Source organism: Apteryx mantelli, chromosome 3, assembly GCF_036417845.1.
Source record: "Apteryx mantelli isolate bAptMan1 chromosome 3, bAptMan1.hap1, whole genome shotgun sequence".
NCBI classification, from domain to species: domain Eukaryota; kingdom Metazoa; phylum Chordata; class Aves; order Apterygiformes; family Apterygidae; genus Apteryx; species Apteryx mantelli.
In genome coordinates this window covers 100,189,712-100,212,238 of record NC_089980.1, presented here as the reverse complement: position 1 = coordinate 100,212,238, position 22,527 = coordinate 100,189,712, and the positions used below count along the sequence as shown (strand labels likewise).

Genomic DNA, 22,527 nt, shown 5'->3' with positions numbered 1-22,527 from the left:
ACAACCTTGTGAGGCTGTCAGTCATGCTAATTTTTCCACCCACACTGTAGTCCAACAAATCTCTCCAGTGTGGCTACAAGGATAATATGAGAGAGACTGTCAATAGCCTTGCTAAACTCCAAGATAATGACATTCAGTGCTTTCCACTCATCCAAGAGACAGTCATCCCATCACAGAAGGCAGTCAGGTTGGTCAGGCCTGATTTACCTCTGAGAAAATTCTTTCTTGTCCTTCAAGTGCCTGCATATGGCTTCCATAAGAACTTACTTCTGAACAGTTCCAGGGCCTGAGGTTAGCCTGACTGTAGTTCCCTGGATCTGTCTTCTCATCTTTCTTGAAGACGGGTGGGATATTTGTCTTTTTTCAGTCACTGGGAATGTCCACTGATCACCATGGCCTTTCAAAGATAAAAGTAGCCTCACAGTGATGCTGAGCAGCTTCCTTGTCATGCTTGCATGTATCCCATCTGGTCCTGTGGTATTCACGCAGCATCTTACAGTATTTCAGAATACTTCACAAAGTGCTTGGTTTGCCAGATCATTCTGTTTTATTCTGGCCATTCATATTTTAATTGCCCTGCAAAAGCAAATAGGAGTGGGTATGACTGAATTTCAGTACAAGGTCACTTCAAAACAAGATTTCTAAAGAAACTTCACAATAATATGCTATCTATATTTTTAATAACCTTACTCATGTCAAATAGTAGCTCTTGTTTCCCTTGAGAGAAGTCCAGTCAAAGAGACTTTCTGATACCTGTCAGGTAGATATGGTATTGCAACCTGATTACAGCTAATCCAAAGTGTGATACAGTTTATTACAAATATACTCAGAACACTCCAAACCTCTTTTCATGATTAGGAGTTCTGTCCTCTTTCAGTGCAGGCACACACACCTTACCTCCTCTTAACTGTAGAGGCCAGTCTAAGCACATGGTATTGGTGCCTCTGAGAAAGGCTTAGCCATTGACAAGGGTTTTATCATTAGGTGGTTGTTTTTCTTTTGCAATGATCTGACTATTCTGCTCTTAGCTTCCTTGGCAGCTGCTGAGTCACAGATGCTGTGTACGTAGGGGTAACTAAGGATGACAGTGTAAGAAATTCCAGCAGGTATCAATTGGTTTGGGGTAATTCCTCCATCTGGATTATCCATCATTTTGACAGATTGGATTAGACCAGAATGGGCCTCTTTGTTTTTATATACTTCCCACATGGTGGAGTCACGTAATTTCTGTGTTTAAACTTGTAGTCAGACTACAAAACTTACTGGTGTTTAGAAGATAATGAACTAAGTCAATGAGAAAATTCATACATTAATTGTATTTTATGCATAGCCATTTCTGGTTTACAAGGTTTGCCCTTGAATGCACTTAAAAGATTCTAGAAAGCAAGCATTTCTGCAATATGATTGATTAAAAAGACTGCTCAGCCCAAGGTCACCTTCGTTCTTAGAGGAATGTAATAAAGAATTGGTTTTATGTCCCTGTGTCTTTAGGAAAATGCTTTACATCCTAGAAATGGCCTTCTCTGGTATGAAATTTCTGCTCTTTGCCTTAAGCTTTAAAATAACCATCCTTTTGTAATAAGAGCATAACTTACCAATGATTATCTTACACCTCTGCCTAACCACTGTTAGTAAAATTCCTGCTATACATGTGGTGTTACAAATCATATTATACTTCAGTCTGTGCATCTTTCTCCATGGTGATTCTATACAATTTCCTTGCATCAGAGTTGATGGAGGACTGCTACTTGCTTGAACACGTCATCTCTGCTCAAGTTCTTGCCCAATATGTTCCATTTCCCTTAGGCCAGAAATGAGTTTTGCTGTATAAATATTGAACAAGTATTGCCTCCCAGTAAAGGCTTATTCAGACTGTTTCATGATGTTTAATAGTTAAAGCAAGTAGCTGAATTCTGCAAAGATTCCTATAAAAGCACAAAGTAGAAATATTAAGGCTGAAATCAGCTTGACTGACTAATGTGAAATTTTACTTGTGAATTAGATTAGATTGGACATTCAAGATTGAATTTATCTGTATTTTATAAACAATTAGTTCTGTTAAAGTAAATTAATTAAGACAACTTTTTTCTCTGTTTCACGATCACAAAATGCGAAAGCACAAGCCAGTGACAGATGAAACTGAAACCAAGTTACATGTCTTAGAAAGTCTGTGCACACAAATTCTGTGGTATATGGAACTCTAACTTCTGAAATAGAACTTCATGTTTTAGGAGCCTGCTCTCCCAAGAGCAAGTGCCGAATTAAAAACACCAAAAAACTATGTGAATGCCTTTGTCCATCTGTGGAAATAAAACCACCAAATATTGAGGAAGGGTATTTAGCACATAAATGTTAAACTTATGATTATGGTTTCTGTTAAGTGAACATCACTGCAAATATTTTAATGACTATCTGTCCTTTGTAGGTATGCTTCCTGAAAAGAAACTACTGGGTGTTTCTGCTAAAGATTTAACTCCAAGGTATACCTTTCTTATTCATTGTCTGTTGAACATACTTTTTAATAACTCCATGCAGTTCTTACTGAATGCAGGCAACTTCTTCCATATTTAGCTCTCAGTGTTTTACCTAAATAGATATACGTCATTATCATCCTCTTAGAAGTAGGAAGGCTGAGGTTCCAGATTTAAATGACTTGACCAAGGTCATATGGACCTTATAGGCAGATGATGCATGTTTCCTGGCTTGCTCTGCTGTTTTCTGACACTTGTACTTCCCTGCGTCCTGTATAAATGTACGGTTTATATTCAGTCTCCTCAACCTTGCTTCTTGTGATAACTCCTGGAAAGTGATTTTTGCCTGGACTGATTACTTTTTTTACTTCAGTTATTTGTCCATAAACATATGAGTTAGCACATCTTGGAAAAGTACCTCATTTCAAACTGGAATATATTAAGGTATGATAGCTATATTCAGGCTTTTACAGTTTACAAATGCAAAGGAAAACAGGCCCTAATAAACTACTGTGGCATGCCTGCTGTTGTCAGAGGTATAATTTTACTCTATGATGCCTTGAGACCCTGAGGTTCACTTTTTCACTTTGCATCAAGGTCTCCTGTGCATATGCTATCTCTGGGCTATTTATATGCAGTCATTTAAAATGGTGTGGGTAAACTGTGGCTTGTGAATAATTGGAATGTGCTCTCCAACCATCCCTGCCTTTTTTCCCTGTGTGTGTCTGGTGTGTTCAGGTTTGTGGCAGGCAGGTGGGCAGCCTAGAACATGTTGGCTACCAGGAGTGTCTGCTGGAGGGGGTGCCTTCCCTCCCTGCCTGCCTTCATGCTCCAAGAGCCCCAACACTAGGCAGCAGTGATCAGGACAAGAGGGAAGGGAGAAGACAGTAGTAATATAGATGTGAGGTGTTATCCTAGTTGTGGGGACAGAGTTGACTTTCATTGACTGGGATTGCAGCCTTCGTGATGCCGGAGTCAGATGAGCAGTATAGATGCTGTATGGTGGAGAGCCAGGCATCATATGATTGTCAGATGTATGGCCCCCATGAAAAGGGGGAAAGAAAGGAAAAGCTTTCCTGGGGATGAAGATAAGTATATTGTGCCGAAGAGGTGTTGGGAACTTCTTAGCAAGTGTAAGGTGATGCAAACAGTTAGCATGACAAGGGTGTGCTTCCTATTTCTTAGGCTTGCCCCAGATTTATTGCAAGGTTTGGGGGGCTTTGGAACATAGGAAAGTAAAATTTTGATTTGGGGAGACGAAGGGGACTGCCGTTCTGTGGCATGTGGGGTGGAACTAATAGTTCTTGCAACCCACCTTGGCCACTTTGTCTGGAGTTTTGTCTGGAGATTTTGACCGCCTTGTTAGGAAGGTTCATGTGTTGCAAAGAGGATGCATGTGCTTGTTGAGTAAGACCAATACAATGTAATTTTAACTACAATGTGCTAACTATCAGGATGGGTAATTACATTTCTCTTATTTTAATGTTATTTTGAAAATGATTGCTTCTGGAGTTATCTCTTCAAAACACAATAAATAATGTATTTATCTTGTAACTTCATGAAAGAAGCTGTGCTTGAAAGCTGCTTGTTAAATGTATTTTGGTATGTCCCAAAAGTATGTATTTTTTTTCTTTTCTGTATTTTTTATTTTACAGTTATGACTGGTTCCAAACAGATGGTTTGATCACCGTTGTTATATATACTAAGCAGAAGGTAAATGTATTTTATGAAAAGGAGAATTACAAGATCCAGTTGTGATCCAGCTTGATTTCTGGGACAACTTTTACTAAAATAATGTTCCTTTTCCTTGCTGATGTAAGGATATGAATGCAGAGCTGGTGATAGTTGACTGTCAAGACAAAAGATTAAGGGGAGAGATCATCGTGAATGAGCACTCATATGTCTTAGAAGTTGGTAGGTATTTTAATTTGCAGTTGAAAATACTGAATTTGCATTGTTTTTTTTTTAAAAACCTCTCACAGACCGTGGATAGTGTATTTTACGTATACCAGTTTACCTTTTATACGTCTTCCATGGGAGAAGATTACTTAAAAATACCTCATTGTAAAGGAAATCCATTGTCAACTCACATATCTTCATTTTTAACATGTACTTAATTTTTTATACCATTTCTCATTTGATGTCCTAAGCTACATAGAATAAGGTGTAGTAAGAAATGGAAAAGAAAAAACTTTACATGACATTGATACCAAGTGTGTGTTGCTGATGATTATTAAAAGGCCCTTATTCAAAAATGGCAAATGAAATTATTTTGATAGATGTAGATTGGTAGCTTTACATGAGTCACTTGTAAAAATAATGAGAAAATGAGTGCCTTTCTTGATGTTATGTGTTAGCTCACAGAAGTCACTGGGATTGGTACGATGCAACACAGTGAAATTTCAGGGCATGATAAAGATTCATAGAGTGCTTGGCTCATTAGTTCACTTGGTACTTATAGCCTTGAACTGAGTGTATATGTGAAGACTAGAATGTGACCTTTCTTTTTTTCTCTCCTTAAAAAAGGATTTGTTTTTCTTTATTTCAGACTTGGATCATGAAGTTGAAGACTTTTTTAGTAAGTTCTGTCTCTTGTAGCATTTCTTTCTTCTGTATCTCTTTTAATGGCAGATGTTGCATGTCAGTTTATTTTTCTGTGCCTCTGACGAGCATTCAATTATGAGATAGTTTGCGCTTTTGCTAACTATCAGTTTCTGACACAATCAAATTAAGCCATTAAATCAAACACTTAATTATTAGAAATTAATTCTGTTGTGTATTTGTAAACCTTTCTTTGCTTAGATTGAGATTTTCTTAGAACTTATTTGTTCATTCAAATGGCTTTTAATAGACAGGAGGAAGTAAATATTGGTAGTCTATGCCAATTTCCATTAATTGAGAACTTTGAATTCATGAGCATTCTTTTTGACCAGATGGGCTGTGAAGCTTTTCACAGTGTATTTAGTAAATATGATGCATTAATTATGCATATTAAGTTTGTGCTTGTTGTTTTAAATATACTGATTAATACTATAAGGAGATAGCTGGAAGTACATTTAATTTGGTATTTTAATTTAACACATTAATTCTGTGTGTCTTGAGAAATGACCAATCCTTCTAGAGTGTCATTATAATTGAGGAGTAAAATAATTTTTTTTGTACAAAATGTAACTAAAACTAATTATATGAAACTCTTTCCTCTTTTAGTAAATATTGCTGAAAAAATTGGGAAGGTAGAGATTATCTTAAAGAAAAAAGATAACGTTCATTGGAAAATGCTGGGACAGCCTTTGGAGAGTCATAACACATTTATCAAACGCAAGAATAGAGGTAAGCAGTTAAATGCCCATGTTACTGATTAAGTTTTTTCAGAGCATATTAGGCATATTTGGATTCTCCCAGGATTTTCTTTGTTTTCTGTAGTCTTCCTTCATTTCTTTCAGGGATGTTCTCTGGTCTTGCTGAGAGCTGTTCAGGAATTTTCCTTGAAAGGGTTCAACTTAAAGGGTTTTAATATTTTGTCCCATGGTAGATTGGAGATCTTTCAGGCTTGCTGAAAGACTGGGAAAACCTAACAGGGGAAGGTGAAGACTGCTTGAGGGATGTTGCATCTCAAAACCCTACCTGTGTTCTTAATGTTCGTTCTGTTTATATGAAAACCTCAGTAGACTCTGAGGAGATAGTGGGTGGTCTTGTGTCAGTCAATGTAGGAATAACTTTAGTGAAGGAACAAAAGCCTCCAGTTCCAGCTGTTACTATAGATGCATCCTGTTTCAGATGTAATGTTCCAGCATCCTGCATCTTTGTCACTTGAGCCATGATTAAATAAGGTCCTGCATATCATGTGAAGTTATGAAAGGCAGCTCTGAATGAGCTGATGTGTCTGCAAGAAGCAGTAGATGTACATAGGAATTCATATTGTGGTAACATTGTAATCAAGTGCTGCATCAAGTATTAGCTTGACACGATACCTAAGTGCACTGCTGTGATTGCTGTACTTCTTGTTTAGAGCTAAATTAAAAATTTCTGCGCAATTACATTGTATAATATAAGCATGCTCCTGACATTATTGCAACTGTCCTGTTTCTCAGAAGCCCTTTTGGCTCTCTCCCTATGTATGTTCAAAAGCTGACTGTTTGACTTCAGTCTGCCTTATCATGTGTCAGAGTAAAGCTGTATATTTTTCAATAGCTGATTAGATGTTGATCACTGTGTTGTACATTTCTTTGAGTCTGATGGCTCTAAGTTTTGGTACTTACACCCTTAAAGTTGAGAGATTAGTGTGTTCCAGAAAGACTGACTGCATCGAAGCACATTTCCATATTTAGCTTATGCAGAATGTAATTTTCCTTATGAGAGTTTCAGAAACTGTTGAGTCATCCACTTTAATATTAGCTTTTTCTCAACATAATTTTCTGTATTTAAGGGGACACAACTTGAACTAATAAACTTTCCACTATACCTTGTTCTTTTTTCCCCTTCCTTGTCTCTTTTCATGATTACAGAAAACAAAAAATAGTGTTATTAAATGAGAAAACCTAGAAGAACAAAAAGTATAGAATATACTGATTTTAGAGATCCTTACAAAAATGAAGATGATGAAGAAAATAAGGATGATTATATGCAATTGGCAGAAATCCAAATAGCATGTTAGTAGCCAATGCTTCCTAGAAGCTTATTGCACAGTTTTTTTTCCCTTAAAAAAATAGTCTATCTCCAATATAACATTTGTCATGTTATTCAGAACATAAGTTTTATAGATATTGGATAGCTTTATTATCTATCACTGACTAATTGAGTTCAGATCAATTTAAATTGAAGCTCCAGAAGACTTCAGTGAAAAGGCTCACTGAGCATGAATTTCTTTGATTCCCTGATTTCAAAAGTAAGGAATCCAAGAAGTATATAGCTTTTTTTTTTTTTAATCCCTGCTCCAGATATTCTTATTCTGCAACTTCTTAACAAAAAGCAAAATTTAAAATTCAACAGCTCTATTTTGGTGTTTCTACTTCTAAAGAAATGTTAGAATCAGACTAATCTAGTTGAAAGGGACCCCTGCAGGTCATCTGGTCCAACCTTCTGTTCAAAGGAGGTCCAATTATAGAGCAGGTTGCTCAGGGCAGGTTGCTCAGGTCCAATCGAGGTCTGAACGTCTCCAAGGATGGAGACTCTGCAGCCTCTCTGGATATCCTGCTAGAGTGTTTGACCACCCCACCACTAGGTGATACCTACTTGGAATTTCCTGTGTTGCAGGTTGTATCCTTTGCCTCTCATCCTGTTTTCATGAGTAGCTCAGATATTTATGTTAGTGACTTGAATGCTTTTTGATAACATGAGAAAAAGGAGAAAGGTATGAAATGCTGCTTCACTGAAATTGCTTTAATGCAGAAAGCATAGTTGGAAAGGTATCATGCTCAAGTATTCTGATATATAAACATATAAAATTTTGAGGTTTGAATTCAAAATATTCACTGAGACTGTTACACATTTTATGCTGAAATTGGTAAAAGATGTTGGATTATTACAGGAAAGAGGATTCTTCTCTCAAACTTCAAAACTTTTTTTTTTTTTTTTTTTTTAAAGCATGAAGCTTTGATATTGCTGCTCATGGGAGTTGTTTAGCTGTTTTTTCTGTTTTTCTCTGGACTTAGCTTTCAGTATCTTATCCTGTGAAACTTCCCTTGAGTTGCAGATCTGTTTAGGCAGCGTGGTACTATCATTGTGCTGATATTTCAGGTTACAGCTAGAATATAGCAATGCTGCAACACAGGTTTAGTGGAAAAAATACTAATCTTCAGGTAGAAGAAAAATGTCATCTTGCCATCTTCAGTTTACACCTCTGATTTTGTATTTGGAATTCTACAATAGCTGTAAGTTGCCTTATGAAGTAGTTACTCTTACTATGGATATTGCAGAAAAGCCTGGACACGTGTTCCCAAGTAGTCAAATGCTAGCCTGTTGTGATAGTGGCATCAGGCATATGACACTTAATATTGTAGTTGAGGAATACCTTGCTATATTTGATATCTCTTGTTAAATTAACCTTTATAAACAGATTTATTTCCAGACTGAAAGCTACTAAGTTGTTGTTTTTACATCCATGCCCTTTGTTTCCTTTTCCCTTCTTCCTTGCTTTATTATCCTTATATTCTGCAAACTCTGGTTGTAGTCAGCATGGTATAACATTATATTTTACATTTTGCATTTTCAAATCCTTTCTGACTGTAAAGTGATGTAACAAAGCAGATTACATAGATCAGGAGGGCTGCTTAAAATGGATGCAGGTTGGCCAGCCTCATCCTGAGTGTTTTGCCACAGAGGTTAGTTCTAGTATAAGCGATCAGTTATTGCACATTAGCAGAGGCCTGGTAAAGGACTGGTTTTGCTCCTAGCCCATTTTGGGTATAGGGTAAAATGTGTTACTTTAGGATTCTATAAAGTATTGGTGAAGTTGCCATTCTGTTTATTCCCCTTTTGTCCTGAACTAAGTTAAATATTCTGGGGTGTTCCCCCCCCACACACACACACACTGTTTTTTTCATCCCCATCGCTAGTAGGAATGTACACGTTTCTGTTTTCATAGCTATTCTGAGTAAGCAGGGTTCTTTCCTTGATTTCTTTGACAGTTTCTTGAGGAAGTTTGGGTAGAAGCGCAGACCTTGCGTAGTGATTTTCAAAGTTTGCTTTTCCTCAGTTACCTCTTGCATAGTATTTAGTTGATGGACTGCTTGTGCAATCCGCAGGCTACAGATTGAAAAGGGCTGTGTTTGAAACTCTTGTTCTTGCCTCCAAAATAGCTACATAAACAAAAGTTTGTCATTTACACCTGACCTTGCAGGCAATTTAAGTAAGCATGCAACACAGCTGGAGTTCATAACTGATTTTAGCCAAAAGGTGACAATTCTTGTCTAAAATATTGATAATGCTAAGGTGGGCTTTGTGCCTACAGGCACATATGTTAGTTTCAGCTGATGTTGCATATAAGCATTTATGTATCGATATTGTATACCTGAAAAATTGTGCAAAGCTCTCTACTGTTAAATCCTGATAGGCTTTTAAACTTGTATACCTAAAGGTTAAAAGGCTCTACAGGAAATGTGGACACTTCTATTTTTAAAATACTATCAGTAATTAAGTACCTGCTGTAACATGTTTCATATTTTAAACATGTTGTATGCTGTAAACATTCCTTTTGGCATTTACAACACGTTCTTATATGCTGTAGCACTAACAACATTATAACTGTAAGTGGGCTGAGAGTAGTAGGTGATGAAACAGAGCTGGAGGAGACTCTTTTGCTAATGTGCTCTGTTCCACAAAAAGCGTCAGTGCCCCTGCATAGGTAGCTGTGTTAGAAATACTTTTTGTACTAATAGTGATGAAACCTCAACAGTGCAGGATAGTCAGCTGAATAAATAGCCAGGATGCGGGGTGGGTGTTGACAGTCCATTCCTGAAGACCATGGTGCCATGTCTTCATTACTTCTCCCTTGCACTACTCGAACTGTTTTTAGTCTGCGTATGTGCATTCATATTGTAATCGTATGGTGAGTTTAGTGCAGATACAATATGGTACAGGTGGTTCTGCTTTCCATTAGTATGTGGAGTATTCTACATATGTGGGAGCTTTTCTGCTTCTTCCCAGTCTGTGCTAACTGATAACTCAAAGATTCAGTCTGTTACTAAGAGCGTAATATAAGGCTATAAATGGAATCATCAGCCTAAAATTGGGAAAGTAATTATAAGTAATGGTACAAGAAGCATCTGTTTATAATGTTTTTATAACTGTGTGTAATGAAATATGTATTTCTTTATATTTCTCTGTCTCTTATTAAAAGCTGTATAAGAAGAGAAAGCCAGGTTGAGGCTTAAATAACAAGTAAAACATGTTTTTAGGACTGTTCTACAGAAAATGCAAGTTGGTTTCTAAGACGGAAGTTACCCACGACACCAAGCTCTTCTGCTTTATGTTGCCTAAGAGCACTTGTTTCCAGGTTCCCGCTGGACAACATGTTTACCTCAAACAAATCATTGCAGGTAAGAAAAACAGAGAATGTAATCAAGGTTATTTTAATATAAAGCCGTAGTTAGCCGTAGTCTGCGCTTCCATGATCACAATCACTGCTTAGTAATGAGCTGACTGGGTTCATAATGCCAAAATGCTAAATATCAAGATGCCTGTCATTCTGTTCTGTTGTTGACCTTATTGTCTCTTCTTTTCTTCTTCCAACTCTCCCTTCGAAACATTCTCTCTGCTCAAGTAGTGCTGTTCATCTTTGAGTGGGGGAAGGCTCATTGCATGTGTGTTACATATAATTAGTCTACTCCTTTTTGTTTGCAGCTTTTTGTTTTGTTTTGTTTGGGGGTTTTTTGTTTGTTTGTTTTTTGTTGTTGTTGTTGTTCCAAGGGGTTTATAGCCATCCTGGTAACACTACTTTCTACTCTAGTTGGACAATATTAATGATAACATTGAAATGAGTATGTAGCCATGGAGAGGAATGTGTCTTGAGAAAAGCACTGTATAAGTGTTGCTCTTCAGAATTTTGGATAAGGATAACTCAAAAGAAAAAAAAAACCCAAAGAATTGCCTTTTTTTAAAAAAAAGTACTTTAAAAAACTTTCATATTGGCAGTCATGCTGGTACTTGCATTGTGCTATTTATACATGGCAGAAACTCTCTCAGAATGCTCAGAAGAATTGTTAAATATCTTTTAATGCCAAAGCATGTTTTGTCCTCCCTCCACTTCCACCAATTCTATGCTGGTGTCCAACTCTTGCTGTCTTTTTCTATCATTATTATGCAATATTCTTTTGAAATGATGGTAGAAGAAAATATAATCATGCAGTGTTAAAAATCTGTTATTTCAATAAAAAAGGAAGCTATGGTACTTGAAACTGAATGGTAATAGTTAGATTTTCATGTTCCTTGGGGGTGACCATAGATCTTCTTTTTCAATGTTTTGAATTGCTAAGTAGTATAGAAATAACATACTGTCCTGTGGCCTGAAGATTTTAGTCAGGGAAATGGAAGACTCTTTTAATAAGAAATGGTACAGTGGAAAATAAAATACTTGCTTAAAAGTACAGAGTATGGTGTTATTTGTATGGGGTATATAGATTATTTGTAATGTTTGCAGTAAATTTGCTGAATAAGGGACATTTCTTTAGCTACCTTTTTTGTTTTCTGTTTAGGGACAGAGGTAGTAAAACCATACACACCTTTATTGCCTTTTTTGCCACTGAATTTCAAAGAACCATCTTGCCATGATAGTGCAAATATATATTTAATGATTAAAATTTATTCCTGTGGACTGTTCACACAGGCACTTGACCACCTACAAATTGGTAAGTATATGTGGGTTTTTTTGTTTGGTTTTGCAGCAATTGCTTTATCTTTGCAGATTTGCTGTCCTGGGTATCATGATGTTCTTATTGCTTCCCCAGTTATAAATCAGTGCATACTTTTAACTTTTTTAAAAATCTTGTTTCCTGTGTCCCAAACCTGCAGCCTCATCCTCACTGTAGTTAGGAACAGTCCATTATGTAAGGCTGTCTTGACTGATCTTCCAAATGGGTTTATATTAAATGGGTTTATATTAAAGTATAACTGTTTAGAGGTGTCAGCTGTATCAAACATTAATTTCTGTCAATTGCCTTGTATTTGATTCTGTATATACTCTTGGAACAACTTTCTGTACTTTTGGATAAAGAAATCTAGGCCCATTTTATTAGACTTAAGATGCACTTTCTTTTCTGTTTCACATATGAGGCAGATCTTTATGTATGAGTATATGCATATTTGTGAAGTCAGTATTACTGTGTAAAATCCATCAAAACAAGACATTTTAACTGAACATCTGTTCTCTTAACAAAAATGATCCATGTGTGATATGTATATACTACCCTCTGGGAGGAACCCTAATGCTACAAGGATGAGGGCAATATTAAGGGCCTTTAAAAATATTTAACTAATATTTTGATTTTTTCATCTCATTTAAGGCTTTCTGTTCTGTTTTTTGTTATATAGGAGACTGTATTTCTATCAGCAATCCGGAAGGTAACTTCAAGAAGTCACAAGTTCAAGCTTTAGAAGATCTCTTTTTCTTGGCAGCAGGCACAGGCTTCACACCAATGGTTAAACTGCTGAATTTTGCTCTGACTGAAGTTAGTAGTCTCCGGTATGTACATTTTCTTTTTCTTATGATTTAACCCCCAAGCTAGAGTAAGCCATAGGAAGGATGAGACAAAATGTAATGGGCAAACCTCAGGGTTACTAAAATGCCAAAAAAATTGGTATGAAAGTATTTTTCCTTGGTTTATGCCAAAGGCTGGTATGCTTTAGGGAAGACTGTGACAGTCTTTGGGAGCTTGTACATAGTTGGTTATTGCCTACCACCAGCAAAATGGACTGATTTACATTTTGGATTTTAATTGTGATTTAAATCAGCCCAACAAGCAGAAAACTTGACTTTTTAAAAACTAGCTTTGCATTTGAGTACTTTTTTTAATATTGAAATATTTCAATGTAAATTGTTTTCCTAACATAGGGAGTTTACGCTTACTTAGATATGGATTCTCTTTAATCTGTTAGAGTAGCTAACATACTTGTATATATTTAGTTTTCACACCTGTTAAGAAATAGTAACACATTTTTGCCAGTTGAGTTCCAGTTTTCATAAAAGTGCAGTTTGTGTAAGCATGGCATTAAATATATTTAAATATATAAGATGATGCATATTGGATGTATATTTTGTGCTGTACCTGTAAAATTTATTAAAGGAAGCATTACTTGTTCTAGTGAACGGATTGTTTCATCACTTTGAACACCAGAACTAGGACTTCTGCTTGACAGTGATTGTCCGTGTGTGCCCTAGTGGGCACGTATGCCGCTCTGCCTGGCCGGTTCTAGTCTTCTCTGTACACGTAGGAAAAAAATTCAGGCCTTCATACGTGTATTGTAGAAAGTGCATATATTCTCTTCTGTCATTGCTTTCATTGGTTTAGGTAGGGTTTCCTTACTTCTTGCTGTAATTTCACTGGATCAGTGAGCTCTTTATTGCATTTAGTTGTTTTCTTTTGATTTCAGTTCTCTTATAATCAGCCATTTCTGTAGCATCTCTTAGGAAGGCCTTTCCTCTTGAGAGGAGAGAAATGTGTTGGGTTAAAATTGCCCTTATAGAATATTAGCCTTCTTGGAGCTTAAACTAAAAAAAAAAAAAAAAAAAAAAACCTAAAAAAAAAAAACCCTAAAAAAAAAAAAAACCCTCAAGTTTTGATCAGTTAGTATGTTCATATTGATTGAGGTCTGACCATGCTGGTTACCTTAAATTTGGATTTCAATTGTGTTCAGGCAGACCCATAAACAATTCCCTTGTGCAAATAAAAGCAGACTATACAGGAGATTCTTGTTCCTTTCGGGTGTAGTCTCTTATTGCAAAAGACTGAGCAGCAGGAATCCCTAAAAATATTTTGGGGTGTGTGCGTGCGTCTGTATTCAAAATATAACAGACGCTTTCAGTATACTGCACTATAACATGGAGTGTAAAAAGTCTTAACTGAAGAGAGTGTGCAGTAGTTCAACTTTAAAAGAAAATACAGAATATTGTTGTAGGGCTGCACTTTGACAGAGATGAGGTGTGCTCCCATTGCTTTCAGCAAAAGTCCCCCTCCAGAGTCATGTCGTCCAGAATTTCTTAACAGATTACATTTTTGTCGGTGTGAACTACTGTCAGAGAGTATAGAAGTGGAAAATAAGCCTAACATTTATTTTCTTTAAAACTGCCGAGGACAGTTCTACAGACTTGCTACTGTTTTGTTGTACCTTTGAATTCAGACTCTCTTAATACATATTTAATTCATAATACTGGCTTTTATTCAATATAAGCACAGGATGTTTTGGTTCATTATGTCTTTATGTTGTTTCGAAATGTGCTTCATAATGGATTTAAATTGGAGGCTAGTCTTCATAGTAAAGTTAAAAAGGATTACGTGTACTACAGTAATCTGTTTCTAGAAAAAAAATCTAAAAACATACTTTATTCTTGTATTGCTGTTGTCTACCAATTGCATATAACCCTGTTTAGTGAGGAGGAGGACTGTGCTGTGTACTGTTTGAGTGCAAGGCTTTTGCAAAGCGTCAGGTATTGTCGGTAGCAGATAATGTGCAGCTGTCTGGCTCTGTGAAATCCAAAAGATAAATTTGTCTTCTGAAGAAATGCTAGGGAAGCACTCCTAAGCGCATTTGGAATCAATTTTCTTTCTTCTTGAGGGAAAACTAGCCTGTGGGGTAAAGGTGGTTGTGATAGTATGAAAGCGGAATAAGGGCAGCAATACTAAAAGATGCAAATCTTGGCTTTTTGTCTATAACCAGAGTAAGCGTTACGTAGCTAAGATAGGGAGTGCTCTTATCTACTCTGTCCTTGCAAAGATGAGCAGGCTGGCTTACTTTAACTCTCTTCATCATGATTTCTTATGGGAACTCAATGCTTACAGCTTGTTCAGGATGCAACAGCATGTATTTTCTTACTAGTTGAAGTAGTTTGTTTTTTTTTTTCTTCTTCTCTTGCAACAGAGGGTCATTAGGCACTAAAATAACTTCATCTGACACAGGTTATGCAGACATTGGGCTTAATGTTTCTGACTGCTGTAGACAACTTAATTTCTTGGCCTTATTTTTGCTGTTTACCCCTCACTTCCTTTTATTAGAAAATGCTGCAAGAGTGTTTTTCATGTTTATTTTATATATTTGTTTACATATCATACAATATATACATTTTATATAAAAACTGCATAAAATTCTTACTGTGGTAAGTAAAGGTTGCTATAAACTTTGTCTACGTATTCTAGAACACAAATCATAACAAAGGTTGAGGAAGGATCTGAAGGATGAATTAGTTGCCACTTCAGTGTTCAGCAGCAGAATCGGCTTCTGCCTGTGTCATTCTAAGCAGATGCTGACTGAACCTCTGATGTTGCATTGCTAATTGCTGGAGAATCTGCACCTTCTCTAGGTGGTGTTTTCCAGAGCATAACTATTTTTGATCATTGGATTATTGTTCTTACTATCTAACCTCAATCTCCCTATTATGATTTAAGCCTGTTATTTCTTGCCTATGGTAGATGTAGAAAGCAATTTATTCTCTTCCTGTCTGCAGCAGCCCCTTGTATATCAGAATAACAGTCTTCCCTCAGTCTTGTCTCTCCTCTTATAGGGCAAATTGCTGTTTCTTAAAATGAATACTTTGGCCAAATACAGTCTTCTATGCTGTTCTTTCCTATTTAAACTGAGATTCTTGCTCCTTTTTATTGATACTGCATTACTGCAGTCAGCTGGCTCTGTTCTTAAAGAGGACCAAGGCACAAAGACCCTAAACACTAGATAGAGGACTAAGACGCTCTCCTCAAGTAAGTGTAGAATTGTAGTCTGTCCTTGGTTCTCCTTGACAGTTGTACCTTGTTTTGTCTCCAGCTTTTCATTCCTAAGCTCCCATCCTGTTCTTATATTCTCTCTTAATACACTGTTCTACTTCCATTATTCCTTTCTTGCACTTGAAGTCAATTTTGTAACTTTCTCCCCCTCCTAGTCCTTCTCTGTGTTCAAATCATGTAAGGAGCTCTTGCACTCCTCTCCCTGTACAGCTTCCCATAAGATCTTGCATGCTGGGTTTTTTTTTTGAGTTTATTGAAATCTGCATTCCTTGAAGTAATTTTTTTAAGTATTTGTTGGATTTCCCCTGTTTCCTTCCAAAGGACTGATAAAGTTTCTCATTTTGGCTTCTGTCCTCATTCTGTCAATTAGCTCTTCTGTAACGGTGGGCTCAAATCTAAATCTCCACATCTTCCTTTTAGCTGTATTCTTCTTCCTTTGTGGCTAACCTGTCACCAGTTTGTTCCAAGTTTGTTTGTACCCAAAGGACAAAATGCACTGCTTTCTCATGCGCCTTTTTGTTGGTAGTGGTTTGCTCCCCCCCCCTCCTTTTCTCCACTTGAGTAGCACTTGCTGCTGGGGTGGTGCTGGGGTGCACCATTCCAGCTTTGAGAGCCCAGCGTTCCTGAAGTGAGCTTTATTTTCTGTGTTTTCAGGGAAGTGGGCTCTGGGAAGAATGTAAGAAACCTAGTTTTGGCACATTCTGGCTTCCGAATAAGTTGTTTTTTAGTATTTAAAGACAAAGTATGGCTGGTTTTGTGTGGGGTAGTGTTTTGTTCTGTACCAGGCAAGTTTTCCAAAGCTTGTTTACTGTAATTTATTTTGAACTGTACTGAATCTGGAACTCCTTCTTTCTCATGATAACACTGTTGATGTGTATTATACGCAACTATTATACCTCAGTTTTACATTTTTGGCAGCAGAAAATGAGCATGCTGCTCATAAGATGATTTGTTATCTTTAATGCTATACATAGCTTGGAAGAGATTTCCCAGTAACTTGAAATGTGCCCAGGCTGCAAGGGGAAAAAATTGAAAGTCTGAAAAATGTGGGATCTTCAGCCTGGGAGAATATGGGCTTCTTAATTGCAGTTTTGGAACTGCTGGAGATGGTGAACTGGCCACTGAAGTTCTAGGATATGTGGTACACATGCATGAAGGACAGCTCTGTGTAAGCTACATTGGGGTTGATGGGGATTAATAGTGCAGTGTCGCATGAATGTAACACCATGCCCAGTGCCAGTCCTTTGGAAGCAAGGCTGGCCGTGTGTAGAATGATGCCGGGTATTGCAGTACCTTGTTTAATCGAGCCAGAATTGCAGGGCTGTATGGCATGAAGGACCAGCAGGCTTATTAGCTCGGGCTCAGTGGTGGACCTGACAGCTGCTTGTGCACACCTACGTGCGTTTCTGCACTGTGTATCCCAGCGCTCCTGCTTTCTGCAGGTACAGCACTGCGCTGTGCGAACTCACTGCTGGAACCGTAGCAACGTGCACTCTTTGCTTGGAGCTGGGTCTAGGCTGAAAAACCAGCCGCAGCTCAAAGCCCTGTTGAGTGCTGTCCAGCAACTGCTTGCACTTAGCAGCAGATTTTCCATCTCAAAGCAGTTGTCCCCAGTGTATTAATCTGTCATTAGCAATAAAGGAGGAATCACATTTATGTGACTTTATCAAATGGTAAATTGTACTTTGACCGCAAAGCTAGTCTTTTTGTGCTGTTTCACCTCTGTTGTAGCATAAAAATCTCAAGAGGTAATAGCACTGGCTGTAGTGATATTTTTGAAATGAACTATCCAGCAAATGTAACACTTTAAACAATAGCTTTCTATACAGGAAAATTGGTTTTACAAACTGATAAAGTTGGAATAAGATAATGTGGTACAGAGTGCCACTAGCTTAGCTTGCTCTTCAAGTTGATGAGTTAGGTCCCTGACAGGGAAGGCTAGTATTTTTATTTAAAGCAGAGGTTGAAGGGGAGAACAGGTGCTCCATGGCTGCTGATAGTTGCCCTGTGTGTTTTACTCTCTTGCTGTGAGTCACATTTTGTCTGCAGAAGATCTGTGCAGATGTTGGACTTATCGGGGCAGCACCCCTTATGGAACAGCAATACCTAAGTGATCTGGTAAACTAGCCTACAAAGGTTTGGTATAAAGGAAGTTGCAAGACATACATGTTCTGTGTTTGTACAGTGCTCTGATGTTGAGTGTCTCATGAAGATCAGTTTTTTACCTTAATATTTCCAAAATCAGATTGAGAGAGTAAGGTTTTTCTAACTTCTCTATGCTTAGATTACATCTTTATGAATTTAATATTGACATAACCTTGAAATTCCAGCTTCATCTCTACAACCTGTTGTAGGTAATATTAAAAACATGTGCAAAATTTATATAACATCTATTAACTGCAGTAGTAGTGCTCAAACAATACTGAGAAACCACCATGTAAAACTTGATAAGCAAATACTAAGGCCTGATTCAGAGTACAGTGTAACTTCTTTGCCAGAGTTCCTTCTTTTCCTTAGGACAGCAGTTCAGGTAGGATCCTGGCATTTGGAAGAGGGGTCTTAAGTCTAACAGACTTTCGTAGGTCACATGCTTCTGTATAATTCAGTAAGTTCTGATTATTTAACACACCTGTTTCAAATACAGAAACAAGGTGCAGTTAATTTTCTTTCTTTCTTTTTTAAGGACAGCAAAGCTGATCTTCTTCAATAAAACGGAAGATGACATACTTTGGAGAAACCAGCTGGAGCAATTAGCTCTTAAAGATGAAAGGTATTTAAAAGTCTTGTGGAAAACAATTTGTATCATCCTAGTATACAGGAGAACAAGCTCTAGGACTTGGACTGTGTTATACAGCTTTAGCAAAGTCAGATCTTGCTTCTGGAAACTTTTAGCTAGAATTTAACAAGAGACACGGGGAGTGGAAGGACATAAGGGTGTATTTATTGGTCACAGGTATATATCGGCAGGCTATGCCACTATATTCTGTAGGTCCCATAGGAAGACAGGAGTTTGACAAGATGTTTAATAGGTGTTTATTGGAGATGATATCTTAGATGAAAGTATAGCTAAGATTGGCTGAGAAGGTTTTCAAAGGTGAAGAAAATTAGCTGTAGCAATAGAAAATGCAAATATGCAAAGAGAAGTATAGAAGTGATAGACAAGGAGAGTGTACCTTTGAAGGAAAATTATGAATTTACAGAGGGGTCTTGATAAAGCCTGTTAGTTACCACTCAAGAAAATATTTATCTAGAAATTCAAAGTTTTAATTAAGCCTTTTACTTTCATTTTTACTTACTCCCTAATTGTTGCAATTTCTTCCTCTATTACAGTGTAATTATGTATTAAAATGCACTAGTGGACATGTAATGTTAATTTAATTTGGCAGGCCATAATTCTGTCAGGAGACACAGGAATTTAAGATTTAAGTATCCTTGCTTTCGTGATTACATAAATTGTCAATGTTTAGGTTTTTTGGAGGTGAAAAAGTTCCTTTTGTTTATGCTTATTTATTCTTAGCTGAAATTGTATGAACAAACTAATTTCATGTGTTTCTTCAAAACATCAAAGTGAAAAGTCAATATTATTTCATAATGCAGTGATGTGTGGCACCTTCAAAGCTTCATAGTCTAGACATTGTGCAGTATTACAGCATAAGCCATTTCTCCTTTTCAATATGAACCTCAAATACATGAGTGCTTGACTGCTTTTTTTGCTCAGTAACTACCCTGATAACAGGTCTTTGAAACCAGTTGCAGTTTTCTCAGTAATGAAATTGTACTGACATTTTCATAAATGTAGCTAAACGTTGTTTTGCTACTTATGTATCGAGTTACACCAATGTTGTATATGTGAATAATGTAAATGTGCTTTAGTATCTTAATTGGTACCAGCTGGATTTCTATTTCAGATGAAATATATAACTGAAAGATTTTTAAAATTTAAAGATTGAATTAACTAATTAAATACAGAATATTGGAGGTGATTTGGTTAGCTTGCCTGCTTGCTTGATGGGAAATACTAAATGTCTGTGAGGTCTTATACTGTGCCATGGGAGTAGAGCAGAACAAGAAAGTAGTCCTACGGAACGTCAGCATCACGGTCACTAATGTTGTATAGCAGATTTGAAATCTGGGGCAGTATTTCTGAAATATTTTTCTGCTTGCCAGGTTTGAGGTTCAGTTTGTTCTTTCAGAAGCAGCAAAGGACTGGATGGGTAAACAGGGGAGAATTTCTTCATCTCTCCTCTCTGGGTTTGTGAAAAGAAGCAGAAAAGACTCCAAAGTGCTTATTTGCATCTGTGGTCCAACACCTTTTACTGAACAAGGAGTACAGTGAGTTGGGTTTTTTTTAATTTCCTTATTCTCTGTTTATCATTTAATTTGAATGCCTAATCAGCTACAGTATTTCTGACTTCATGGTCTTTCTAAAATAGCCTTCAGTTTTCTGCTTTGTGAGAAAACTTTTCATTTTTAGAAACTGCATTTTCAAAAATACTTGACATGATCTTTTAGGACTGTACTTAGTATGTAGATACGTAAATATCAGCAATATGTGAATTTCATGAGCTCTAGTAAAAAAAAAAAAAAAAATTTCCAAGAGCATCTCTTTAACAATAACTTTTTTCAAGACTTTAAATGCTGCTTTTAGTGTTCAGAGAAAAGTTATAGGAAATAAGCTTTCTGTATTGATACTAGCTTGACAAACTGAATTATTAAAAGTAGAATTAGAAGCAGCTGCTTTATGAGAAGCAGTTCTGTTGATTTGTGTTAATGCATTTATATTCTTATTACATCTGTACCTCATACTTTTCTTATTTTATATGCCATATATTTAAAGATAAAAGGCCTTTAACTTTCTCTCATCCAGCTTCAAAATATTGAACCAATATGGACATCATTTCCATGCAGCTGACTTCAGTAGGGCTGCAGAAATGTATATAAAGGAGGGTGAAATTGGCCAATAATTATGTCACCCCGTGAGAAATCTGAGATAGTTAAAGTGATATTTCTAATTATTTTTAGAAATTGTTATAATATCCTAAAAGTTCGTGCAGTGCATATGAACTTCTGGTCATGAAATGTTTCCTAACTGTATTTGCAAAGCTAAATTTCATTGTGCATGTCTGAATAAAAGCAAGATGGCAGTGCTGAAGTTGTAGTACTTTAGCTATATTTGTGGTGGGTTTTGGTTTCCAAATACTAATAATACAAACTTTATTTCTGATTTTTTTCAGATATCTGAAGGATCTTGGATACTCCCAAGAAGAGATGCATGCTTTTACTGCGTAAAACAATATGAAGAGATCAATGTTTGTTTGTATAACTTGATCTTATTTATTTACCTTCATGAATTTATTTAAATGAGAAGTAATTTTTTAAGACTTGAAATTTCACTCTTGGTACCAAACTGTTTCTTGGAAGAAATATATCTTTGAAAAACAATTTTATACTGTGTTTTATCTTGTTTTTGTAAATATTTTTGCTAATACTTAAAATTCATCCAAGATATTAACTTATTGTCTAGGTAAGCAAAAGTGTATAGTATACATTGTTACTTACATAATGTTGTTGACTCATGAGAATTTTGAAATTTATGATAAGCACTGATTTAGGTTTTGACTCAGAATGCTTATTATTTCTTACTGTAAAGTGTCTTAAGAGCAATACTGTCTGAATTTAAATATTGCACTGTAACTCAGGTAACGTTCTTTGTCAACTTAAATCTCTATTTGACTTGCAAGTGATCCAGATAAGTTCTTGGTTTTGTACACATTTTCAGAGAATAAAATTTAAAAGAACCTTTGGTAAAATACTAAATTTACATCAAATAATAAAAAATAATAATTTTACATTAATTATATGCATTTTAGTACATTTTCTGTATTTTCAGTTTATAATGTGATACAGAAGAGTTTCCACAAGCTTAGGACAGCAACTGAGAACTTGGAATAGAGGCACAGAGTCTTGGTCTCCCAGTGAACTTCCTATGTGGCCTTGTTGATATCAGGCATTTCCTCGTCATGAGCTGTTCGGAGGGTAAAAGCATGACAGTTTATAGCCTGCAGATGCCATGGTAGGGACCTAAAAATATTGTGACAGGTTGCGGTAGTATTAAATAATGTTACTTGAATCTGTGTTTTTTCACCCCATTATTAAAAGTATGTTATCATAAAACTGTAATTTGCTATCACATAATAGTTTGGAGGAAAAAAAAACAGCAAAGCAGTTACCTCTCTAGATGCTGTCAGTAAAATCTGTAGTTATTGTTTCCTTACTGTACTGCTTGCATCCTCCTTTTTTGATGCTGAATGGTTATTTCTTCTGAAGAAGAAGCCAGGCTTGCAATTGTAGCATCCATACCTTAGCATTTACAAAAAATGTTCTAATAATATATTTTTATAAAGGTGGAATTGCTATGTGACAGTGGCTGTCTATCCTAAACTGAACTGTGAAATTTTCAGTTCACTCTCATTTACTAGACTTGAAGATAGTAATAGAAAAGGATCTGGTTGTCAGTCATTGTCCATAGGTCATGATATTCACAGTTTCAGAAAAGACAGCAGTAAATGAGATTACTCTGGTGACTTCAAAAATCACATTTTGGTTTTAATGAATAAGCCTTGTGTCTT

General features: G+C 36.4%; 1 protein-coding gene across 4 annotated transcripts in view; it reads left to right on the top strand.

Moving 5' to 3' along the window:
• Positions 1-22,112, top strand: part of CYB5R4 (cytochrome b5 reductase 4) — a 36,088-nt gene extending 13,976 nt beyond the window's left edge. The window contains exons 6-16 of one of the 4 annotated variants that reach the window (XM_067294045.1): positions 2,426-2,480; positions 4,127-4,184; positions 4,292-4,385; positions 5,020-5,049; positions 5,679-5,801; positions 10,367-10,507; positions 11,663-11,815; positions 12,498-12,648; positions 18,582-18,668; positions 20,066-20,230; positions 21,133-22,111. In XM_067294045.1, coding sequence (XP_067150146.1) covers positions 2,426-2,480; positions 4,127-4,184; positions 4,292-4,385; positions 5,020-5,049; positions 5,679-5,801; positions 10,367-10,507; positions 11,663-11,815; positions 12,498-12,648; positions 18,582-18,668; positions 20,066-20,230; positions 21,133-21,187 — 1,112 coding nt within the window. In that variant the 3' untranslated portion in view covers positions 21,188-22,111. Of the gene's footprint in view, positions 1-2,425; positions 2,481-4,126; positions 4,185-4,291; positions 4,386-5,019; positions 5,050-5,678; positions 5,802-10,366; positions 10,508-11,662; positions 11,816-12,497; positions 12,649-18,581; positions 18,669-20,065; positions 20,231-21,132 lie in introns of those variants that run through there. The other 3 variants (XM_013948991.2, XM_067294046.1, XM_067294048.1) reach the window with 3 other exon arrangements.
• Positions 22,113-22,527: the final 415 nt, after the last annotated feature.